At 43.8% G+C, this 25,686-nt stretch overlaps 1 protein-coding gene across 1 annotated transcript in view; it reads left to right on the top strand.

Annotated features, from left to right (window-relative positions):
- Positions 1–25,686, top strand: part of ADGRB1 (adhesion G protein-coupled receptor B1) — a gene marked incomplete at both ends in the record, with an annotated part of 208,435 nt that overhangs the window by 123,659 nt on the left and 59,090 nt on the right. The window contains 2 exons of the mRNA XM_082044888.1: positions 18,102–18,205; positions 24,571–24,673. Coding sequence (XP_081901014.1) covers positions 18,102–18,205; positions 24,571–24,673 — 207 coding nt within the window. The remainder of the gene's footprint in view (positions 1–18,101; positions 18,206–24,570; positions 24,674–25,686) is intronic.

Raw genomic sequence — 25,686 nt, 5'->3', positions numbered from 1 at the left:
GCTTGCCTAAAGCAGGAGTTTCTCTAATGGAGCACTAAGACTTTATCTTCACATTGTGCTTGGTATTACTTAACTAAGCAGCTAGCAAAAAAAAATGGTTAATTTGACTTGGCCGGATACTGCTACTCCCTCAGTTGTATGTGTTTGGAGTGTTATCTGGATAACACAGGATTGGTGTAAGCCCTTTATCATCAGTGCAATTATTTTAGCATCAGAGAGTGGGCTTGGCTGTAGGAGGATGCAGCTTCCTTCCCCTAGGCATGTTTTATTATATCTGCAACTAACCTCTCAGCTAGTCCTTTGGGGTTTAGGCCTAAAATTGCTTCCTTCATCCTCTTTCCAACTCCGCCAGCTACTGGTCGTGTTATATTTTCACAACTCCCTTTTTTTTTTTCCCAGCCTGGAGTCAAGTCATGAGCATCAGGATGAGTCCTTTGGCCATGTTGGGGCCTTGCTACCTCCTTAGTCCCCCCATTAAGCAAAGCCCAGAATTGGTTGATGATGTAGAGCGTCGTTCATCCGGGTTCTCACGATACCACCCTCAGTTTCCTGACCAAGTGTCATTCTGAGCAAGCCCATGCTGCTTCCTTTCCCCAGAGGTGGCATCTCGTCATCGTCGGTGTCTGCGGTGGTGACATTTATAGTGCAGTTTTTCATGTGCCTTTGGAGCTCTCAGGACAAGAAGCTCTGTCCGCCTGTGTCATTAATATTATTTATTGCTATAAATCTCCCTTCTGGAGTCTTTGGCCCTGGCAGCTTGAAATATTTGTAACCCTGGTATGGGAACAGTTTCATTGCAATGAAAAAGGACCAAGAAAGGCTTTTGGGCGATGACTGTTGCTGCCCAGGCAGCCGATTCGGACTTGCCAAGGACAGACTTTTCCCTGGCTGGACTCTGAGACGAAAGCAGTTTTCCTTGATTTCAGTGAAGCTAGGGGCTGAAAATGATGTGTTTTGAATCAGTTTTAGAGGCAGATGTCCCTAAACCATGATGGAGCTGTTCAGATCCAGCTCAAATGCAGGAGTTAAAGTTTGACTCTTTCTCTGGTTCTGATTTCCCTTGGACACTGCTACTTCAAATAGATAGAGCCAGCCTCTTGCACTGGTTCAGCATGATTGTTGTTTGACCATCATGAAAGATTAAAACCCTCTTAAATTAAGGAACACAGACAAGCTTTTTGAGTCTGTCTTTTAGTTTAGGTTTTATAACATGCCTAGCTTGTTAGGGCAATAGTATTGACATGCTCTGATGCTACACCTGCATAATAGAAGTGCTAATAAAGAATAAGGGCAAAAGGAAATTGCAGAGCCAAGTGTTCAAACTATACTTTTGCAAACCATGGTCAGGCTGATTAACAGTCTTTTAGTGGTGTTTTTTCAATATTTCTTGCTGGTATTGGCAATTTCTTGGAGATGGGAAGGAAAGAGAACAGGAGCCTGAGGATGTACAGGAGAACATCTTCGGTTGTCTTGTTTGATTTTGGCTCATGTTGTGTCTCTTACCTACCAGCTTATGATTGGTCTTCATAAAGTTGATGAAGCTTTAAAGATGGGTTCTCACAGAATTTATGACTGTGGTAAGACAGTACAAATAAATCTCTCTCCCCTTCCTTATTATCATCATCTGCAGAGATGAGGCTGATCAGAATTGGGCATCTGAGCTCTGCTCTCGTTTCCAGTGTTAGCAAAAGTTGAAAGATGCTAATGGCAAGAACTTGTATAGATGCCGAGTTTGTGGTGCCCATGCTGAATTTTTTGAACATCTTGTCTCCACGATGGTGTTTGCTGACAAGCAAATGATTAGTTGGATGGGCTGTACAACACCTGTGTATTTTTATGGGGTGTACTGTAGCAGACCAAACTACAAAGCTGACTTGGAAGCCTGCTGGCAAGGGTGGGTGAGTGTACACAGCGAGCAACCTTGACCCTGTGATATCCCAGGATGTTGCAAGAGGCTTTTTTTCATTGTTACCTCCAGTTTGTGTGAATGCAAAGCAACTTTCCTGATGTGCTTCCTACCCAAAGGGACAACAGCTTCTGAGCTCTTCTCTCACCTCACAAAATTTACTTTCTTTTCCTGAAAACATCCCAACTTTGTGTGTGCAGCAGAGGAGAAGAAATCCTTTTTATCCTGGGAAAATAAGGCAGCACAGAAAGTAGACTTTCAGCGTACATCTTGGCTGAGTGGGCTGTAGGAAGGGCATCAACATGCAGGTCTGGTTTGTTCTTGCTCTGTCTTCAAGATCTTCCTCTTCAAAAGATTCCCCTGTGCTATGGGAGGTCTGTGTACTTCAGGGAGTGTGTGCAGGCGCACAGTGGGTTATTTTAAAGTCCTAAAACTCTGTAAGGCTTCACTTGCACAGGGAGTAGACCCAAGTTTTCCAGCAGCATTTTTTTTTTCCCCCTGGAAAAATGTTGATGTTAATGAATTAAAATATTTTGTAAGGGTGTAGCTGTTCTGACAAAATTTTGATGAAAAATTATAACAGTGTTTCACTTAGATGAGACCAGAGCACTTTATTTAGAGCTGGATGTTTTAACATTTATATTCTACCATTGTTTGTCAGGTGAGATTTGGAGTCTGAATTAAAAAAAAAAAAAGCCTTTTGTATACCTTGAGAACATCCATTTCTCACATTTACTGTGGTTTTCAGGTTTTGTTAATAATGGTGCTGCTTCTCCTGCAGTATTAACTCTTTGAATCAAAATCAGGACTTTTCTGTTGAAGGGAAGTTCTCAGTTTTGTCTAGCTTGAAGTCTGAAGGCATCAAACTACTACAGTTTGTACAGAGAGTCTGAAAAAGAGCTTATTCGACGGGTGGATCTGAGTGTATTGGCTTAAGCTGCAGGACAGAGCTGTTTCTGTGCCTGTAAGTGAAATTGTGACCTTGTGCTAATCACTTCGTTGTTTTCTGCTTCCATTTCTCCAGCTGAAACACCCTTGCAGGTGACATCCCAAGCTGTGTGCATCTGTATTTGCACAGTGCCCCAAGACTGAAGGGTGCTACAGAAAGGACCAAGTGCTGTCATTTCCCTGACAGAGCATTAGAAACCTCTGTTTGCTTGGTTAGCAAGAGCTGTGCCAGGGTGAACATTGCTGAGTGGAAAACATTCGGGCTTTTGAGGTCCAGGTTCTCTGTAAGCCTCCCGTGCTTGTGTCGTTGGCACCTCTTCCTGCAATCACCCTGTTTTCTCCTGGATGCTGCTGTGCATGGAGTGTCTCTTGGGAGCTGAATGTGCCTCTTACTGGGGAGCCCTTGAATTCAAAACATTTCCTAAATTTTCCTGGGGATTTGTGTTCTTACTGCTGGACTCTCCCTAGATATGTAGAGGCCAAAGCGGGAGTGATGAATAGACACTTCAGCTGGACTCTTGCCTGTCTCAGGAGAGCTTTGTGGTGGGACTGGGGAAGGTTATGGTGTAGGTGCTGCTGGGGATTTCTGGGGTTTGCCCATCTCCTGCTCCACAGCAGGAGCAGCTGCTGTGTTTTCTCAGGGGTGCCTTTCCCTGACGTCTGTGGCAAGCCCGTAGGAGCAGGCTGTGATTCTGCAAATCACATCTTTCCTTCACTCAGCAGGGATGCTATTTTCACTAAACCCAGTATAGTCCCCCTGAGTTTCAGCTGGCAGTGATAGCATAGATAGAGTACAAACCAGCTGGGCAGATGGTTTTCTCCTCTAACTCTCTCTTGTAATATGATTAGGAGGTAGAGCAGATATGTGATGCCCTTAGATGGCCAAATGGACCAACCACAGTCTAACTTCCTCTTAAAAGAATTGCATTATTTTTCAAATGTGGCCTCTTAACAGAGGAGCCTGAATTGTGATCCTACATCATCACTTTGCTGAAAGTCACCCGCTTTTAAATGTTTGCCAGTATGTCTGTCAGTATGGATCGCAGAGTGGATTTGGGCTAAATCTCATTTGAGTTTGGAGAGGATCTGGGGTCAATGTACGGATGATTTATGCTGGGTTTTTAGAACAAGGGGATTTCTCATAGGGCTTGTGCTGGGCTCCAGGTGCCAGGGAGCAGAGTAACCCCGGGTTCGTTATTTTGCTGGGAGATGTAAATGCAGATTGCTATTGCTATATGCTGTACTCAGTATTTAAGAAGGGATCCCATCAGCAAATAAGTGATTGGTGTTTGAATATATATAGGAAAGGAATCAGAGACAAAGGTGATAGGAAATCCCTTTCATTTCTGTGCGTCTAGGAGAGGCAACACTTGAATATATTAAAAGAAGACAGGTAGCACACATAGTAATAATAAGAGGGTTTGGCTCAGCATAATAAGCAGTCATCCAGCATCCCACCTCCTTCGCAGCTGTCTGCGGATTTAGCTGTCTGTCGATCCAGTGGGTAGTTCAGTAGATATTCAGAGCCGACAGCTTTCCTCTGCCGAGTTTCTGCTCTGCGCTTGTGGATTTGCTCAGGTCTTTAGCTCACGATGAAAAAAAAAAAACAGAAAAGTCCAGGCGGTGGGATTGCAGCAGTGTGGGTCTGCAGCTCTTCCCCCGGCGAGCAGCGAGCTCCGCACAGCCCTGGCAGTGACTCTTCTGCAGGCAAATGCTGCATCACCCTCTGTCTCTTCGTTGGAAGGGGACGTGGGAGAGGAACATGATCAAGTGCCTGAGAGCTTAAAAACCTTTGTGGGATTCAGTGCTTCAGCGTGAGTAATATTAACCCAAATTCAGCCATTGGTGTAAAGGCAAGAGCAGCACTGGCACTAACCAAGTGACCCTAGGAGGAGACCAGTGCTGAGGTTAGTTGTTTGTCTTCAGTTGAAATTAAAGACACCCCCTGCAAGTTTGACGTACCATGTGTACAGGCATTCCTGAGGGGTCTGGTGCTTGTTTTGAGCTGCAGTGCTTAATGGCTTGTTGCCATGAAGGCAGCTTAGCAAGCGTGACAGCTGCCCTATTACCCAGCCACAGCTTACTGCTCTGTGAAAGGAGGTGTGGATTTAAGCCAGGACACCAGGGTCTTCCCGGTTCCCACTTTCTCCTTTGTTACGAGCTCAGAAAGCAGCTCTCAGACTCAGTGTGTGCAGATTTGAGCCATCGAGGGCCAGAAATGTGAACAAAGTGGGTGAGTGGTACCGCGTGTGCAGATTTGAGCCATCGAGGGCCAGCAATGTGAACGAAGTGGGTGAGTGGTACCTCTCCGGGATGCTCTGCTCTGTGTTCAAGGAGAATGACTGGTATGGTACGTGGGTGTTGGAGTCTGTGATTTTGTGTGTGGGAGAGGATGATGTGTCAGAGATGTTTAATGTGGTACCTCCACACTGGCAGTTGGAGGTGGGGTCTGTGAGACAGTTTGACTCTTTTTCTCAAGGAGAAAAGACTGAGGGGAAAGAGAATACCAGGAATATCAGTCTTCAAATGGGTAGAAGGTAGCTGTGGAAAGGGAGTAATTGGCTTTCTGCGTCTGGTGGGGATTGGACTCAAATTGCAGTGAGAGAGATTTAATTTAGGCACAAGGGAAAACCTTCTGGCTGCAGGGATAGCCAAGCACCGAGAGCTCAGCCTCCATCAGCAAAGGTTTTCTTGAACAGTCTGGGGATGCTTGAGATGGTTTTGGGGCAGGGAAATGAATGAGCTGAGCTTGTCAGGTCTTTTGCCACCATCTTACTTATAATTGTGTAAACCAGATCATTTTTTCAGACGTTTCTTGCTATGTAGAAGAGAAAAATGTAGCAGAGATGTGGCATGTTGCTGGGAGGTGGAAGAGTAGAATGGAGGCAGATGGGGAAGATCTGGTGGGTTAGGGCATGTATTTGGAAAAATCACAGGGTTTGTCCATAAACTGAGAGACCACTTTGCCTTCTTTCTGTATCCTGATGTAGCTGCTGATCCACTGTCATTTTATATTTTATCATGTGTTATTTGGACCACTGCGTCACCTGGGAGGCTTAGCTGTGGAGCACGACTTCAGTCTGCTCAGAGCTGAAAGAGCCACAAAGCCACCCCAACCCAACATAGGAGAAGCACAGATGAAATTTCCAGCTGAAATACAAGGATGCTTGGATCTGGGTGGGTGTGGGGGCACATGTAAACAGCACGAGGGCATTAGTCATCACGATCCGCAGTAAGTCGTGGCACATCTGCCGTTGTCAGGCTTGTTTTGTAGGCATTGCACCAAGGAGGGCTTTACAAAGGAGGTTTAAAACGAGAGCATTGGATAGTTTTCTAAGTTTTTTTTTTTTCTCTTTTCTGGGGAGCTTCTCCCAAGGCAGAGGATGGCGTGGGAGACATCACAAAGGTGCTCGTTTGAAAATGGTAACAAGTGGGTGATGGAGGCTGAGTTTCATGGGCTCATCGGGGTGGGAGTCAATGCACTAGTGCAAATTGAGATTGTTTTCATTTTCAAAGCACTTCAAGGACTAAGAATGTTGTGTTTGAAGAGTTAGTTGAACTGTTCAGCATTGCTTGTCTTTCTTATACCGTTCTGAGCCCATCTCCATAGTATTTTGGTGTGGAAAATCCCTTTTTAGGTAATTTTGGCAAGCTGTTATACCACTGAGTGCTGTTGTGCCCTGCCTAAAGGCTTAGGTTGTCCTTGAATTCCCATGCAGTAAGACGTGGAAATTAAGTTGTTATTTTTTGTTACAACAAATATCTAGTTATTTAAACCAAAATTACCTCAGTTTCTGAAAAGCTTATGCCTTTCATGCTGTTCTTATCTATGAATAGCTGAATGGACAAATCTACTGGCCAGATTTTGGCAGTAATGTCAATCTTTAAGCAAAAATGGGCAACATGCATGGAAAACAAATGTCAGAGTTGTAATTATGAATATTTGATCTTGAAAATACCCTTAAAATGACAGGGCTGTCTAAGCAGGAAACTGGGATTATGTTGTGTGTGATAATGGTCAGTCAGAACAGTCTGCAGCTCGAGTGCTCACTACCTACCTGCCCTACTAACCACAAGGATATATGGAAGATATTCAATATATATTCTGTGAAAAAAAAAAAAAAAATTACTCTGCTATTTTCCCACAAGCAAGACAACATTTTCTTTTTTCATGACAAATTGTTCTTTTTGCTCTTCTATACGTGGCAACCACATCAGCCATTCCCCAGTTGGGAAATATCCTACTACTGGGGCCCGTTTTGGTCTTGTTTATAACCATGTGGTATAGTTGTAAATCCAGGGGCTGTTACAGTTTTACTTCCCAGTCACTCAGCTGTGAATGAGATGGGCGTCAGGGCCAGAAGCTGATTCCTTGAGATTCTGTGTTGAGGGAATTAGCACCAGTAACTTCCCAGTAACTAGCTGTGTATTGCACTGGGTGGGCGGAAACATGCTGGATCCTATGGGCTCTTCAGATTACAATGGAATAAAGCTGTTGTTATCATCATAACAGTGTACAGACAATCTGTTAAATGGCTGAAATCCCTTTATCTCCATTTTGGAAGAGAACTCTTGCCAGTGAGCCCCTGAAAGCCTCAGGGAACTGATAATGAACTGGAGACATCTTTTCCTTCAAGGCTGTTGGTTTAACCTTAGTTTGGGTCAGGAGCCATTGCCAGTGCATGCATCTTCAGTGATAGAACAGTAAGAAATGGGAACCTTTGCCTGGGTCCTGCAGGAGAGGAATCACATCTGCAAAGAGAGTGAATGAAGAGAGGGTTTAAGAGGTGGTTTAGGGGTGGCTTGTGTAGTCTTTGCACAAGTGTTCACACAATAGAATCACAGAATAGTTTGGATTGGAAGACACCTTCAAAGGTCATCTAGTTCAACCCCATTGCCATGAGCAGGGACATCTTCACCCACCTCAGGTTGCTCAGAACCCCATCCAGCCTGGTGTGGGATGTCTCCAGGGGTGGGGCATCCACCACCTCTCTGGGCAACCTGGTTCTGTGTTTCACAGCGCTCATTGTAAAAAATGTCTTCATGTGTGGCCTGAATCTCCCTCCTTCTAGTTTAAAACCATTAGCCCTTGTCCTGTTGTAACACACCCTTCTAAAAAATCTGTCCCCATCCTTCTTATAGGCTCCTTTTAAGTACTGAGAGGCCACAATAAGGTCTCCTTGGAGCCTTCTCCAGGCTGAACACCCCAACTCTCTCAGCCTGTCCTCCAAGCAGAGCTGTTCCATCCCTCTGATCATCTTGGTAACCTCCTCTGGCCCCTCTCCGACGGATCCATGTCTTTCCTGTACTGAGGGCCCCAGAACTGGACACGGTGTTTATGGCTTGTGCTTTGAATGAAGCTTTTCTGAAAGGATGGACTTCAGTGGGAAAGGGTGCTAGAAAGGGAAAGAAAAAAACAGTCATTTGCTCTCCATGGTGGTAGGCAGCAGGGTGATATGAGCATCTTTAGCAGAATTCTTCCTCCAGACTCCATGGCTTCAGGTGTTCCCCTGCTCTTCAGTTGTGTCTCTCCCAAGGGCAGGATGTGTGGGCACAGAGGAGGCAAGTGTTGTCCCATGCTGTGGTGAGAGCTGCCGGTCTGGCATCACTCATCAGCATGACATTGATAAAGTAAAACAAACAGCGGGCTGTTTTGGAATGATTTGGTGAAATGCTGTCGCCTGGCATGGAACCAAAACACTGCTTAAATCAGGATAAACACAGTCTGGATTCCACCCTTATTTTCCATTCCCAGTCTGCCATGGAGTTATTTTATTTTCACTGTGTGTAAATCTCAACACATTTCCCTGCAAGGTGCTCAGCACTGCTGCTGCAAAGTTACTGGAGATGACGGCACACTTGTGAAACCAGGGCAAGATGGATAATGCAAGGGCCAGCTTGCAAATCACTTAGGAACTTTGAACTGATTATCCTTTGTGTAGTACAGAGAAGGGACAATCCCAGGCAAAACGGAGTGGTAAAGAAGGCTTTTAATGTAGTTAGAGCATATGTGTATACTGTAAAATAATGTTAGTAATAGTAATAGTAGTAATAGTAATAGCAATAGCAATAGCAATAGTAATAGTAATAGTAATAGCAATAGTAATAGTAATAATAATTATAATAATTTATATGGAAAAGGATATAGCAGTGTCCTACAACTGCCCCTATGGATCAATTGTCATAATATTCCCCAGCTGTGTCTTAACTTGTCCCAACTAGCAATGTCCAATGTGGTCCAGGGGATGTCACGGTCTATGAATGTTCCACTAGGTAGTACAGACGAGAGCCCTCTGTTTTGAATGGTGAGTTTTTATGAATATTATCTATACCACATCACTTCATCTCAGGGGAATAGAGTCGGTCCTGGACCATTTCATTTTCTAGGATGAGCATAGTGAGATTGAGTTTTTCTGCTTACTGTAGTGCCTTTGAGAGTGGTACTGCACAATCTGATTAAAGTTCAATTCTGCCTCTGTTGTCTCAGAAGGAAGGAGTGCATACCCATAGAGGTATATGCCATTTTGATTATTACCAGCTTTACTGTGGAAAACAGTTCTATTTTCTCTTCAGCGTGCTTTAAAGGGAAAGACTGAAACAGGGCAAGTCTTACCATATGCATGAAAAGTAAAGACTTAAAAAGCAGACACTCCATCTGGCCAGCTCACAAATAGTTAAGGCAAAAGCTCTCTCCGCTCTCTCCTCTATACCTCCCCATGCTAATATTGCACAGCAGAGAATGAGATGCTGGTGCTTGATTGTCCTGATGTAGCCCTAGGAACCCCCTAAGGCATTTACACATATCAAAAATCTAAGCTGAATTAAGCTTTGGAAGAGAGATGGAGAGCAGCATTATTCTCTTCCATTTCCAGGGGGTTAAAATAGGCCCCCGAGAATTAAGGCCAGTGTTTGCAATCTAAAGCAGATCAGTTGAGAGGACTTTGAAAAGCTTGGCTTAAATGATGGAGCCACGTGTACACAGTTGACCTGTGGGCAAGCTGGGAATAGACCCCCCCGCCTCTCCTCATCTGCGGTCCCCTTGCTCGGTATGCTGGTTCCCAAACCACAGCTTGTAAAGGGATGCAAAGTGGCTTCAGAGCCCTTTTAAACAGCCATTTTAGTAGCCTGGCCAGGCACAGTACAATGGGGAAGGGGTGGGAAATAAAGCACAGTGTATTTTAAAGAATGACATCGAGCTGTTTAGTGAAAATCGTAGACTCATAAAACCATAGAATCATTTTGGTTGGAAAAGACCTTTAAGATCATCAAGTCCAACCGTTAACCCCACACTGTCAAGTCCACCACTAAAATATGTCCCTAAGAACCTCATCTATATGTCTTTTAAACACCTCCAGGGATGGTGACACAACCATGTTTGGTAACAGCTGACTGGGCAGGAGAAAAGTGGTCCTCAGAGTTAATATGAGCCTGATCCACCCCTCTTTGATATCAGGACTGGAAACTGAGACACTGAGAGAGGAGTCTGGTAGTTCAATGAGTGGCAGCAAGCTGACTGTGACATTGACGACTGGGAGGTAGATAATGTGTACTGTTAACTCCTGTAATTCCCCACCAGCCTGACGGAAATCATCCTGACAGTTCATATTAACGAAAGGCTGCGTGACCACTCTTCTGCTCTGAGAGCTTCATCAAGGCTGTTTGCTAAACACAGATTGCCATGTTGTATCTTGAGAGCAGACTCAATATTGAATGAAGAGTTAGCAATTGTTAATAAATACTAGCACATTAAGATGTCTCTCAGGGTGATTTTTGTGTACTGTAATTACACAGAATTGCCTGTTAGACTGGCCAAATTACATAAAAGGGGCCCTGAGCACCACAAATGTGTTCCCAATAATGGGTGACTATTAGCTTTGACATGAGAAGCCTGTAGTTATGATACAAAGGAAGCAAAATGAGGTAGTAATCCTCTGGACCTGCCTTGCAATGACATGGGCTGGGAAGGATGTTGTGTTGTTCCAGAAAGAAGTTGTGAAGAGATTATTTGTTAATGATGCTACTAAATGATCTTCATGTGGGGATCTCAAAGTCCTCCTCAGAGGTTAGATGATGGAGAAGGCTCTGGGGAGACCTTATTGGGGCCTTTCAACATGTAAAGTGTAACAAGAAAGATGAAGAAAGACTTTTAAACAGGTTTTGTTTGAGATAAAGTTCAATTTCTCCGCAGTAGCTTGTACGGGAACATAATTTGTATTTGTGCTGAAAACAGTGTTGATAACAGAGGGATGTTTTAGTTACTGCTGAGCAGCACTTGCACAGAGTCAAGGCCTTTTCTGTTCCTTAGTCTGCCCCACCAGTGAGGAGGCTTGGGGTGCAGAAAAAGCTGGGAGGGGACACAGATAGGACAACTGTCCCAAAATAACCAAAGGGACATTACCTGCCACATGACATCAGCAGCAGCAACAAAACTGGAGGGTTGGAGGTTGGTGGCTGCCATTACTTTGGGACTAACTGGGCATCGGTTGGTTGGTGGTGAGCATTTGCTTTCTTTTGCATCACTTTTTTTTTCGTAATTATTTAACTATCTTTATCTCAACTCACAAATTTTTGTACTGTTACACTTCTGATTATTCCCCCCCCCCCCAACAGTCCTTCTGCAGGGGGAGTGAGTGAGCAGCTGTGTGGTGCTTAGCTACTGAGCAGGGTCCGGTCCACAACACCAGGGCCTGTAATGTCAGGACAAGAGGCAATGGTTTTAAACTGAAAGACAGTAAATTTAAATTGCATATAAGGAAGTAGTTTTTTACAGTAAGGGTGGGGAGACACAGGACCAGGTTGCCCAGAGAAGTTGTGGCTACACCATCATTGGAAGTGTTCTAAGTCAGGTTGGACAAGGCTTTGAGCAACTTGATCTAGTGAAAGCTATCCCAGCCCATGGCAACAGGGGTTGGACTAGGTGATCTTTCAAGTCTTTTCCAACCCAAACCACTGTATGATTCTATGAAAAAATGGCTTGATGTCTCTTCCCTACTCTTCCGCTTTGAGTTGAGTGAACTCTGTAGTCCCTTTGATAGTGCTGACCAACCCGAAAAGCTCATTTCAGCTGTGGCTCAATGGTACCTTTACTACATCTCTGCTACTGCCCATTTTTTGAGGGTCCACCAAAAAGAGCTTTTGTCATGCTCATCCTCTTTCTTTGTCTTGCAATTTCTGCAAGAAATATTTCTTCTGAGAGGGGAAAACTGAGCCTTCCCTTGAGCAGCTCCATCTGTATTTGTAGTTTTACCATGGGTCTCAGCAACTGCCATGCTCTGGCATGAACAGACAGCTGGAAATCAGTGATACTTTCACTGGGCACTGCATGATGGTCAGGAGAGTGATGGGATATGAACAGGATCTTCTTATTCCTTGGGTCTGCTACCTGTGATAGCTTACCTTGCATCTGCTTCTTCTGCAGGCAAGTGCAAGGATTTGTTCTTCTTGGTTCTGCAAAGTCCTTGGGGGTGGACACAGACATCAGCTACACCTTTGTCAGCTGAGTTGTGTTAAGAGCCTGGTTCTCACCTGGGTGAAGGTGTCATAGCATCACTCATTACCAAAGTCCCTAAAAGATACTGTGTATTGCTGTGGATTGTTGACCTATGGGGTGGCTGCTGTCCTTTTATCAAGTGGTTGTGCTGGGGTAGAGTATATGGCTGGTGTTATATCATACCACCACTGTATATATATATATATATATATATATACAAAGGGTCTGAGCCTGAATGAGAAATGCAGAATCTAAAAGAACAGGGATTAAAACAAAACAATAAAACATGAAAAAACAGGATTTTTTGGCAGATGACAAGAGCACATTCACCCCTTTGCTATTCAACCCTCTTCAGTTGTTTTCTTACAGCACTGACATACAACCCCTTGTTTAGAAAGCTGTTCACTTTTGTGAGAACTGGTAAAAGCATTATTTTCCAGCAATTTTAACAACCAGCTTTCTGCTTTGACAAGAGTTGTCCAACCTGCAACAAAATCAATACAATGTGGTTTAAAAAGCTTCTCAAGAATTGTGAAAAGCCTTTAGGCCAGTGGCACACTAAAGGGTTCCTGAGCAATTCTCAGAGTAAATCACACCTACCTGGTCCAGTTCTTTGTCAGAAGAGTAGAGTGAGTCTCATTGTTTTGAGCTTATGACCTATGAGCGAAGAGGCAGAGAGAACTGGACATGCTTGGTCTTGCAAAATTGAATGTAAGGGGCAATCTAATCAGAACCTACAGGCATCGAAATGGCAATTACAAAAATTATAAAAGCAATATCCTTTCACTTGTGTTTTCACAGTAACTTGAGAGGCTCATATGTGACCTTAGGAAAAGCCCTGTCACCAGGAGAGTGACATGGCCCTGGACGGGTCCCCAGAGGAATGGGGACTCTCCACCTTTGAGAATTCCCAAGGTTCCTCTAGACAAACCATGGCCAACCTCACCTGATGTTAGTGATAGCCTTGCTCCAAGCAGTAAATTGGATTAGAAAGCTCTAGATGCCCCTTGTAACTAGTACTCTTGAAATTTTCTGACTTAATGAGTCTTTAATTTCAAATGTGTAGGAAATCAGGCTCAAGGCAACCATTCTGAATAGCAAACACATTTCTAAAAACAAACAAAGCCCAGAACCCCAAATTCCAAACTTGTATGTCTGTGTTTGATTTGGGAGAAAAATAGATGTTCAATTTTTCAGTGACTTTGTTAGTATGATTTTATAAAGACTTTGTACAGCCCTTCTCAGTATCAAGGATGGAAAAAGCAGAAAGAACAGTTTGCTTGTAAGGACTCAGGCAAACTCCATGGCATTAAGAAATACCATTTTTGACTTTGTTCTAATTGGAGCCTATCTGACCCTGGAGCCAGAGCAGGGTAATGGAACAAGCGCAACTCCAATGAAATGGCTTCTCACAGTGTTGTGCAGAAAGTAAGAGAATGAAAGAGAGGTATGCAGAAAATGTATAGAGGGCAGAGCCAGAGAGATGCTTTAAGAGCAAGAATAAAGGGCAGAATATATCATGGAAAATGGCCAAAGGAAGGGATGGAAGAAGACAAAGAAAAAAAAAAAAGAGAGAGAGAGAAAGGAAAAGAAAGAAATAGAAGAAGGAAGCAAAGTGAAATTGAAAAGAAAAAGAGTAGTGTCCTTGTGCCCTGCTAGGCAGAGTGATGAGGTGGTAGGACAGCAAGCAGCCTCGGGCAGTAGCACTCGTTATTTCCATCGCAGCTGATGTCATTGATTGCTTCTCTCCTCCCTTGTCATGCTTGGTGACAGAATTGCAGGACTTGCGACGTAGAACATCCTGCTCTGTTCTAGGCCAGGGTTTTCTCTCCAGCTCCAACCAGACACGGCTTCATCTGTGTTTCAGGGAGCTTCTGGATGGCACCCACCAACAAGCATGAGGAGGTGGTGAGGGACAGGCCATCTGGGATCATCTCCAGCCCAAGCAGGTGTAGATCCTGTTGCTAGCCTGCCTTTTGCAGACAACCAGTTTGCTCCTCAGCTGTGGTGCGGGGAAACTCCCATAGGACTGATTTCTCTCTTACCTTTAGAATGCTTTGCTCTTTTTCTCTTGATATTACTGTTGCGTTTAAACCAACCTCATTTTCCCCACTCATTCTCCTCCAAGGAAATTTCTCTTGCAAAGCTCAGATCATACCGCAGCCAACCACCTTCTGTCAGGGGGTTTAATTAGTCAGAGGAAATAAAATAAATGATGCTTCGTTTGCCAAAGAGAAGAAGTGGGGGATGGGGGAAAGGAAGATGAGGACAGAGAAACCTTAATAATGAAGAAAGAAGGGAGAATCCTAAGCTATCACATGGGCCTAAGCCTTTAGATCTTATTAGTCCCAAATTAGCAAGCTCCTGCTTTTATTGCAGACAGTGTTTTTTATAGTTATTCACCCCCATGATGCCAACAAAAACTCCACCAGTCTCTTCCCTGTAAGAAGAAGAGATAAGGTTTGTGGCATCTCCTCAGGAAGAGTCTTTCCAGTGAGCATGGGGTTTATGAAAGTCTGGCTGAAGGATAAAGAAGGAGGTGCAGATCAGGGTCTGTTTTTGTGGGAAGGACTGCAGATAGACATCAGCTGTTACCCACCCATCTGGCTACTACTTGGCCGGTTGTCATTTGTGCAATGCCTTGCCAATGTGCAAACATCTGACCAGTACATGCAGACTCTTACTTAGCTGATGGAGGATCTAGGAGAGGATTACGGGTGATGTGGGTTGAAGATAGCAAAGGAAGTGAAATAACGTGAGGTTGTTGGGGATGGAGGGATGTCAGAGAACCTGTGGAAGAGAGGGGATATAGGGTTACTGTGTTGGACACGTAGGGACATAGTCTGCTCATGTCTTCAAATCCTAATGCCATTTCTTCAATTTCTCTTGGATGGTTTAGGAGTGAGCTATATGTCGGGCTTTTTTTTGCTTTAATGGAGCTCCTCCCCCACTTTTATCCAGCTACCCATGAAAAGTCACTGAAATGAGACCTACTTAAATCAAATGTCACAATCGATGCTCATCCCAGGCCACCATTTGTGCCATGTGAACTCATATTGCCCTGAGGGGAGTAGCAGGGAGAGAAAAAGGATTGGGAGTGAACTTGGAGGGGGTGAGTGAGGAGCAATTCACATCTGAGGAGCTCGCACTTCACGGTGCTTTATCAGGAACATGCACCGCTGAGGTGGGGCAGGGCTGTTGCCCACCTGGGTTCTGCAAGGGGAGAAACAAAACACAAGTGGCAAAGGAAGAAACTGTGGCTTCATACTGGAGATTGCATCTCTCTCTTTCATACCCTATTCCAGTCTTGACTAAATCAGAGGCTTCTGTTCCCAGAAGAAAGTCCCTTCCACATTTCAGTTTTTAAGGTGTAGGATATGATATTTCAACACTCGAGGTGTCTGGAGTATGTCTAATTTCAATTTTGTTTGATGGAAGACAAATCAAAACATTGATATTTTCATTGAAATTTCTTCCCAATTACCTAGTTCCCCAAAAAAATGCTTCTAACCTTCCACAAATATTTGGCAGGAGTAAATGTTCAGGGTGGGAATGCAGACACATGAGTTGATGGTTAAAATTGCAGTGATCTAAGTGTCTGTAGAAGTTTAGAGGAAGAATCCGCATGTGAGCTATAACACTTTTCACGAGCATTTTTGAAAGCTCTAGGTGAGTGAGATGCACGTCCTTGCTGGGTGCATTAGTGAGGCTCTGTGCCACGTTGTTCCTGCAACTTCTGCACAATTGCTGGCAGTTAAAAAGACTAAGATATGGAATCCAGTTCCGTAACTTTAGGAAGTTAAACCACGCTCAGCATCCAGACCCTTTGTACATATTTGTGGTGTAGTTTTGAAGGGTCCCAAGCCTCCTGTTTCACTGAGCAAATTCAAGGAAGGTGTACAGGCATGCTGGGGTAGTGATGTGTCAGAGCCAATGTGGTCAGTAGGGAGGGGACATTGCAGAGAGGTAGCACCACACTGCAGTGCAGTTTGGCTTCCAGTCTGTAGCTGATTTGCATCAAGTAAAGATCCCTCAATCAACCTGTACTCCTTTGGGTATATATGCCAGTTGGGCATTCAAGACATTGAATGTGTCACTAAATTTTTGTCTCAGATCCCTTAAGCTCTTGTGCCAGCCTTCCCAATAGCTCCTGTGGGGTTCACTGCAGTGGTATGGAGAAAGTTTCTTCCTCTTTAATTCATCCCAATGAGATTTAAAATATGTGAGGTGCCCTTGGTCAAAATATGCAAGTAAAGAGGATCTTCCCCAGCTCCTCAGACTGCAGGGACAATTCATCTCAGATCCCAATATATCAGTGTTGTGTGTCTCTTCTTTGTGGTGGGCTCTGTGGAGTAAACCTGTACTGACGGTGGACCTGGAGTCAATGGACATATGCTTGCTTTGCCCATGTGTTGAGCTGGCCAGACTCCATATAAGCATCGCACCGAGCCTTGCCTGATATATTTTGCTTTGCAGCAGGCTCAGTAGCCTGGAACAGAGCTGCAGCAGCCTCAGCTTCATGGTGTTCTGCTGACTGGAGGTTCAGGTTGAGCAGCCTCATGCCTGCCAACAAAACAGTGTAGACAAGTCCTTAGAGGATTGCCTGTTCCATTCCCAAACTCATGTATAATTGTGTTTTGTGTTGTTTTTTTTTTTTTTTTTTCTCCTGTGCTAAGCCCTTGCTATGTCAGAAACCGTCTCATCTCCATGACTATAGCAATAGGTGTTGGTACTGTGCCAATCTAATGACAACTTTGATTGTGCTCCCACACCTCTGCATACTGCCTAATCACCCTAAACAGAGGGTTCTTTGGTGTCTACTGCATGATGGGTCTCTGCTTCTCTGCCTTCACACCAGCAGAGATCACTGATGTGGAGAGGAGAATCATGATGGATAAAAAGCCCGCACCAGGGAAAACCAAGTGGAATCAAGATCCTCACTCTAAGCTGAGAACAAGGGTAGTTTAGTAGAACTAGTCTGGCTGATGTTGGCTAGTTACCTACTTAATCCCAGTGATGCAGAGAACTAGATTAGGAAAGGTTAGAGCACGTCTGTTTTTCTTGATGTTGCAAGAGCTGATGATCAGCAGATCTTTTGTATTTAGACAGGAAAGTAGGACCACTCCACACCAGCATTTCCAGCAAGGACCCCTGCATAGGAAGAAATACCTTGTGTAGTAGTGTAAGAGTAGTGAAGTGATGGATGATATGACTGGATGATGGGTCCTTGGGGAGTTTATACATCTTGTTTTTCATTTGCTTGCTTCATCTCCTCCTTTTCCAGATGGATGTTAGTAGCTGGCAGAAGATTTTCACCTTCTTTTCATCCTCCCACCTTCATCACCGTCATTCCCAGAAGAGCTCATTTGTAAATTGTTCTAGTGTAGGCACTGCCTTTTGCTGTTGCCTTATTAATTATCCTCAAAGTATTGCACTGGATATGAAGGACCTGATACTCTTCTTGCAACCCACACCTTTTATACACCATGGATATCAGAGTTGTCACCCAGACTTAACACTGGTGTGTGCGGAGGCAGAATCAGGTCCAAAAAAAGACTGGGTCAAACAGAAACAAATCCTGATCTTCTCTCCTCTTTATTTGTATGTGCAGTGCGATGTGAAGGTCAGGTGAGTTGACACATAGAAAATTAAGAGGGGAGCTCTTGACACGAAATTGAGCTGGTAGCATTTGCTGAGCATCTTTTTTTTTTCCCTTTCTTTTTAATTTTTCTTAATGTCTTGCTTTCTCTCTTTCAGAACATGGAAAAGGTGCTGGTCCCCTCTGTCACATTAATTGTAGGCTGTGGAGTATCTTCGCTGACACTTTTGCTGTTGATTATCATTTATGTCTCTGTTTGGAGGTATGACTTTCATTCTCTTCTTGTTGGGGAAAGTAACTGTCTCTTGGTCTTCATGGATTCTGGAGGTTTTGCTCTCCTGCTTTGGGTGTCTGGTGCCCGAGGAACAACCGTTTGCTAACGAGCGGGTCCTGCAAAAAGTCATCATGGTGACTTATTTGGCATTATTCTTTCCTTTTAGTGCCAGAGAAATTAGTACAGTGAAATTAGTGCCATGACCCCATGGAGTCGCATTATTCCATTTTCAAAAGCCGTGTACTGGTTTAGATGCTTTTGTATACCCCAGGAAACCTTGTTTTGTGGAGAGGTGGACCTGCACTGCCTTCTGGCAGGCAGACTGCTTCAAGGTATTCTGGCTTGGGTCCTTGATGACATCAAAACACCCATGACCTGCTATGAAAACACCTGGCCTGAAGAACTGACAATACTTTTCAGGAGCTTAAGGATGATAAGCTGCATGGTCTAAATAACTCTCCAACCTCTTAGCTACGTTTTGCCTTTTGCTTCAGATGCATATTGGAATACTCAGTACCACCCATTGCAGAGAGCTCCTGTACACCTATAAGCAGGTCAGATGCAACATTAAATTGTATTATTTATAGCAGCTGAAGTGGTTTCATAGCAAAGTTTTATTGAATAGAGGCCCACATTGGCTCATGATCCTGCTAGAAATGTTTTGATGGATTGTATAAGCTGGAGAACCCGAGGTGTGCAAGGGATTATCTCCCTATACTGCATTGAATGAGGTCTGAATTTATACTACTAGACCCATGCCTTTCCTAAACCCATAGCAAACATGCTTCATGACTCTAAGCTAAGTAAAACAAAGAAAACCAAAACCAGGTAAATGACTGTGAAACTGAAATGGAGTGGCTACAGAGAATATACTGTCTGGAAATTATTGATGACCCTTTTGGGAGAAGGGATCGCTCTGAGGATGTTATTTTGGCAAGTGATTCTTCTTAGTAGGAAGGAAAGGGTAAATTCAGTTCAGAGTTGTGAACTGAGATAACTTTTTCTACCCTTTGATAGAGGAAAGAAACAAGAGAGTAAAAAATGAGCAAAACTGCAGCTTTTTTGTTGATACTGTGACAGTGCATAGTGGTTAGTTGATTATGGCAAGTGCTCTGAGCTGAAGACTGATCATAATAACATTTATCTAGAACTCAGGTTTTTCCGTGCCTGGGGTATCATTGGATGTGCTCAAGTCCCTGTCCTCTCCTGCTTTTCCTCAGGCTGGGCAGCACTGGGCAGCGCTGGTAGGTGACTTACTGGTGTCACTGGTGTCAGGATCAAGTGGAAAGTTAGGACAGAGCAAGTGTTCGAGCCTCACCCACTCTTTTCTATCAGAAACAAGTTCAGGATCTGAAACCCAAGTTTAGACATAAGGTTGAATCAGTTTGGAGCATGTCAGAGTCATTTGGAATAACATGATGTATTTTCTTCCAGGAGTGTGCCCCTCAATATTTACGGTTATTGAGGACAGTGAAGTTAATTTCCTGCCCCGTTTAAAATACGCTCTTTTTAATTTCTTATTCCAGCCTTTGCATTATGCCTATGCCCAAAATTATCAGCATGAGTATGGGGACATGTTTATGGGAGGCTTGAATGGGCATTTCTGAGCTAGCCAAGGATGGACATGCATTTCCAAGTGATCCTGAGACCAGCTATATCTTGATTAAAGGGCTCTCTATCCTAAGTCTCTTTGTGTAAATATTTGTAAAGCATGATCAAGTGATCTCTAGAATTTCTCTTTGGTGCGCTGAGTTTGTTTCATTTCTTCTCTGTAGATCATGTTTTCATGTTTTCTGAACTTCACAGCATTCCCATGCCCGAGCCCTGAGCACTCTGTGTGTCCTTTTTATTTTAGGCAGAACTGCTGGACATGAATGTGCTGTCCTATTAATGGTCTCAGGAACATCATAGTCAAGTCAACATTGTCTCCTGGCTCCCACTTTGTTTTGCCCTAGACATTATATAGCCCAATAGACAACAGCTGGAGCAATGCTAAGAAGTGGGATAAGCAGTATTACTCCAGCTGCTGTTGATAAAATACAGGAGCCATATCAAAGCGGTTCTTTTTCACCATGCAGAGGAGAAAATCCTCGTGCCTTAGCTGCCTGGTCTTCTGTGGAGAGCACTCACCAGAGCTCAGCTGTTTCAGAGAGCTTTGGCTGGGAAATTTCCCATTCAGACCTCTGGACAAAGGCATCTGGAGCATGCACACATAGGATCAGCTTGAGTATGAAACACTTCTGATGAATAGGCTCACTGAGGCTGACAGTCTGGAAGCTTTCCCAGAATTTTGCCCAGCTAGGGTTTGTTTATACATGGGAAGCAGAAAGAAAGGACAGAGGAGAAAGAGGGAAAGGAACAAGGTAAGAAAAAAGGGGCAGAGTAAAAAGGAGGTGATCACAGCTTTGGGCTGCATATCGGAAAGGAAATTAATTTACCTTCCGCTTCCCATTCAAAAGCCCCAAATGATGGTCACTCCTTAGTGGCACCTACTCAGCCATCAGCATGAATAGCACAAGCTTTTTGATGCAAGAAATCGCTTCAGACGCAGCCAACTTGGCACGGTCTCATCGAAAACTGGACGTTGTTTCTGTTTGACGGCTGTTGGTGGCCTGTTGGTGGACTCACTCCAGTTCCCAGTAGACAGATGGCTGTGAAAATTCTGCTGCAGATGGTGCATCTCTGGCCTTATTAGCAGCTTCGACAGAGAGGTCAGTGACACAGTGGACCATAAAAGTGGAGTGACCTTATTACATCTCGGCAGTGGCTGTCCCGGGTCACAGCTGGAGACATGGTCTGTGTGTGGGCCACGTGCTCCACCACCCATGTGGAAAAAGAGGGGGAACTGAAAGAAAAATAACTTCCTTCTTGAAAACTGACATGAAGATGAAAAACTAGGGAGAAAAGGAACCATTCAAGGGTCAGAACAGGTGAAATGACTTAGTACCCTGTTTCTCTTAGCTTTGGTTTGTACCACTCTTTTCAAGCAGCTCCTTGACATGGTGGTATTTCTGGAGTGCCCCCAATGTGTTTTCCATCCCTGAACTCATTGCAGTTTGACAGCCTCTGGAGTCAGTGACCTTTCCATAGCATGGAGATCAATTCTTGCTATCGAATAGCTCTTCCACCAGCCCATCAGCATGTGGGGCACGGCAGACCTTTTTCACCGGCGTCGGCTGGGTGAATGCAATATTGCTGAAAGATATGAGTGTGAGCTTTTCTCGCTCCCTGCCCATCGAAGCCTGAGGATTGATTTAGTGCTTGTCGATGAGCTCTCAAGGGGCTTTTAACACTTGCTTTAAACCCAGGAGCTCGGTTTTCACTAGAAATGCTGATGCACTCCGTGGCCCTGGTGGGAGGTAACAGGGATGAGTAAGTGACTGTGTGGAGAAGGATGTGTGTGTGCACAGTGAGAAAGCAAGAGTGACTCAGTGTTTGCAGAGAGGAAAGGAGCATAATGGGGACAGAGAGACAGACTGTGGGGTTTTCCCACCTTTTCCATCTGTCCCAGTTTGCACAGGGCTTCCCCACATCCTGGAGGGTCCAGGCCAGAGCAGAAGTTCCCTAAATTTGCAGTGAGTTTTCCCCTTCTTTGGTGACTGAGTACAGCATATTTTGATAAGTAGTCAGAGTCCATGTATCAGCTAAAGTGTAGCACCCTGGAGTAGCTCTGCCTTTGCTGGAGATCTCTCCTCTAGCAAAATCCATCAAGTTCTGTGCTTTTTTTTCCTCTTTGATTTGAGTTCTTGACTTCTTTGGCCAGAGGGTCTGGATAGGAATGGTGATTTCTTTCTGTGGAGCATCCTGCGCTGTGGAAGAGGAAATGGAAGGAAAAAAAAGCAAGCATGGCAGGAGAGTGTCTTAGCATAACGTGGAAACTTAGATTGAGCTGAACCATAACAAGGAAATGTTTGGTAGCCAGGTCAGGCTACCAAGGATGACTATGGAAACATTGTAGGATTAAATTAGGAAGGTCAGACTTCAGCTGGATCTGAAACTGGTAGGGGATGTGAAAGGCATCAAGAAGGGTTTCTGTAGGTATGTCAGCATGTCACAGCAAGACCAACGGATACTTAGGGAGCTGGGTAATATGATGTAAAAGGAGGTAAAGAGAACAAGGCTTGATTCGGTTGGAGGAGTCAAAATATTTTCAGAGTTATACAGGGAAAGACCTAGAGGCACCAGATGCAGCAGAAGAAAATCCAGCTGGATGTAAGGGAAAATAATCCTTGACCATGAGAATGGTTAAGTGCTGTGACAAGTCACCAGGGAGAGGTGGTGACTTTTCTGTTCTTGTTGATTTTCAAAACTTGATTGGACAAGACCATGAGAAACTTGATCTGACTTTGAAATTAGCCCTTTTTTTTAGGCAGAATATTGGACTGGGAACTCAAGAAGTTTTTCCTCAACTGAAATTATTCTGATTCTGTGATTCCGCATGTTGTCAATCCCTGTCTCATTCTTCAGAGGTTCAGGGGTCTAGGGAACAGGATGCATCAAGGGAAATGTGGAGAAAGGAGAGGCTTGTTTAAGGGGGTAAAAACTCTGAAGACAGCTGGATTACCTTCCCTTACATTCATATACAGACTATACTTATGGTCAACTAAATTTTTACCTTTTTTTGATGTGAGGAGACTTTCGAAGTGCACATCAATGTCAGTTGGATCGTAATGGTGTTATACAGATTTATTACATCTTATTCCCACCAGGACAGAGTCCAAATCTCCATTTCTATCCCCCAGAAGCTGCTGTCTGGAGACTTTATGTTTTGCTTCAAACAATCATAGACAGATTGATGTCTCAGTACCCTTGGTAGCCACAAACGGAATAGGACCCAGGTGATCCATAGCATTGTATTGAATCCTGTTACACAGGTAAATTTGGGATCAGATTGGCCATGAAAGGAACCAAAGGCTCATTTTTTCAGGCAGTCAACCCCATTTCTACCTCAGTTCAGGCTGGAAGTCTGAATTTTGTAGTCTGTTATGAGGTTGGGCAAGTTTCAGGGATAAGTACATATTAACCAGGTTTTCAACAGACTCATAATAACTTCAGTGACTTTTTGTATCCAGGAAAGCATATCCTTGATGTTGATGTTTATCTGAACATAAAACTCAGAGGGAAGTTAAAATCTAAGTTTTGCAGTGTTCACTAGGTCTAAAGCAGAAATTCACCCTGGGCATAACAGAGAATGCAGTAAACTTGTCCTGCCCACCTAGTAAGAAACTCAAAATTCTGCAGCCAAAACATGACCAAATCACGCCTGCTAAAACTAGTTAATGAAATCAAATTCCCAGTATAAATAGTTGATGTGCTGGAATGTAGGAAATAATACTGCATCAGCCTTCAAGGATGATGTGGCTGATTAATAGATATGTTTCTAACTTATATAAGCATCAGCATCTACTCTGTACTCACTTAGGATTCAAGCAAGGTGCTTGCCGAATCATTTTGATTATTCACACGTATGAGTGTTGGTATGGTCAGGTCCTGAGTCAATCCTTGAAGATGTGCACTTTTGCAATTCCCTTTTAATTTTATTAGGTACATAATAGTGCCTTCAAAGAAAATTTCCTCCATAGCCAGTCATTTGAATTAATTGTCGTGCACATACCTCAGCAGCAAGTCGGTGCTGTGCTGCACTTTGCAAATCAGAAATGACAAATAGCCTTCTCCTGCAAGGTGCTGAAGGCAACAGTTTCCTAACTTAGATCCCTAATGTCCCAGACCCACAGCTGCAGTTACGTATTTGGCCTAGTTTTGAGAAGTGTTAAACCTCTCTGTCAGAGGGAAAAAAAAAAAAAAAGCGCCACAAATACTTCTCACTTTGGGATGGGTTTTTAAGTTAAAGAAAGGGGAATGCTGAATCACAAACACTTTGTTGTGAAGGTGCATGCGTTCGTAATCTGCTTTCATCGCCAGCATGCCTGTGGCTCTTCTTATTTGGGACTCTCTCCATGTGTTGCCTGTATGTTTTCTTTTAAGCTCCCTTTCAAGCCCCCTTTTCAAGTAAGCAGAACTGAAGAAGACTTGCAGCACTCTACTGTTTTAGGAGCAGCTCAGGCTAGGGACCAGGCTGGCCCCTTGTTTGTTGACTCATGCTCATAACTCCAGCATTGATGGGGGAGGATGGAGAGATGTGTGGGCTGAGGACTACACCCAAGCTCTCCCCCTCCCTTTTCCCCTTGTTCTTGTCTGCTTAACACACAAGATCTGCAGAAAATGGGCACTGTCTTACCATGGCCTCCTTAGAGCCTGGCCCAATGCAACCTGCACCTGGTTGATGCTTTTCAGAATTAACCTAATGAAGTTGTAACAAGGTGGATCTCCCTTCCCCTCTTCTCTTGCTGCAGGTATATTCGCTCAGAGCGCTCTGTCATTCTTATCAACTTCTGCCTATCCATCATCTCCTCCAACGCTCTCATCCTAATCGGACAAACCCAGACCCGGAATAAGGTAGGAGATCAGCGGGGCTTTTGTTTGTTTGTTTGCTTTTTCCCCTGATTTAGCACTGGAATGATCCATTCAGGCAAAGCTTCCTCATTTTTCCTCCATCTGTTAATTAGCGACATGTCAAAGACACAACTAAATGGCAGATTTCAATTTTCTCTCTCACTCTCCCTTTGATAATTTGTCAGCATCCTCAGGGCTTTGATTAAAACCAATGTGATATTTTTGAATATCTGCCTAGAGTAGCTGGCACATGGCACAGTGAAGAAACATGGTTATTTCCAAGGCTTTAACTATTTTATTTTCCAAAAATTACGAAGAAAGACAGATTGAGAATAGGCATTAAAAAAAAAAAAAATCCAACATCTTAGCTTTACATTTATTTCTCCAGCAACTTTTATACTCTGAGCTTAAAGCACTTGACAGATGTTAGCAAACATAGCCCCCAAAAAATCAGCTTTTTTCAGGGTAGAAAGGATCAGTCAGATGCACTGTGCACACTGCAGAGCCGGGGAATGCGAGGAACTCACTGCAGATCACAGTGAGACTTGAGCCATAAAGGCAAGACATAACATAACATGTGCACTGATTACACGTACATGCCTTTACATGTTAGAGACCCAGATGGAGAGGCGCGTGTTGCCTGTATGACTTTTCTCCAGCTAAAGTACTTTCAATTTCCCCATTGGCATCTGACATATAACAAATCACTGCTCATCATTAGCATTTTCCTGTTGTACATTTTCCCAAGTGCTCCAACCATCCTAACTCTGCTGTGCACAAAAGCGAGGCAAGAAGTGTCCTCCATTACTCCTGCTGCCAAAGTTGCTATCGGAAGTCAAAATTTAGTTTTTAATTAACAGCAACTAGTGACCAGCCAGTTTTTTTTAAGTGTCTACTTTGGCAGCCAGAGCATGCTGTCACTTTTGGAAGCATTTCTGCAGAGAAGCCTCAATGTTTAATGAATCACAGAGACTAATTTCTAACGTTTGTGTTAGTGCTACATTATGTTTTAAGGA

The sequence above is a fragment of the Streptopelia decaocto genome (assembly GCF_964273445.1).
Source record: "Streptopelia decaocto genome assembly, chromosome: 2".
Lineage (NCBI taxonomy): Eukaryota > Metazoa > Chordata > Aves > Columbiformes > Columbidae > Streptopelia > Streptopelia decaocto.
The sequence above is the reverse complement of the archived record's forward strand: the minus strand, read 5'-3'. Positions and strand labels throughout refer to the sequence as shown.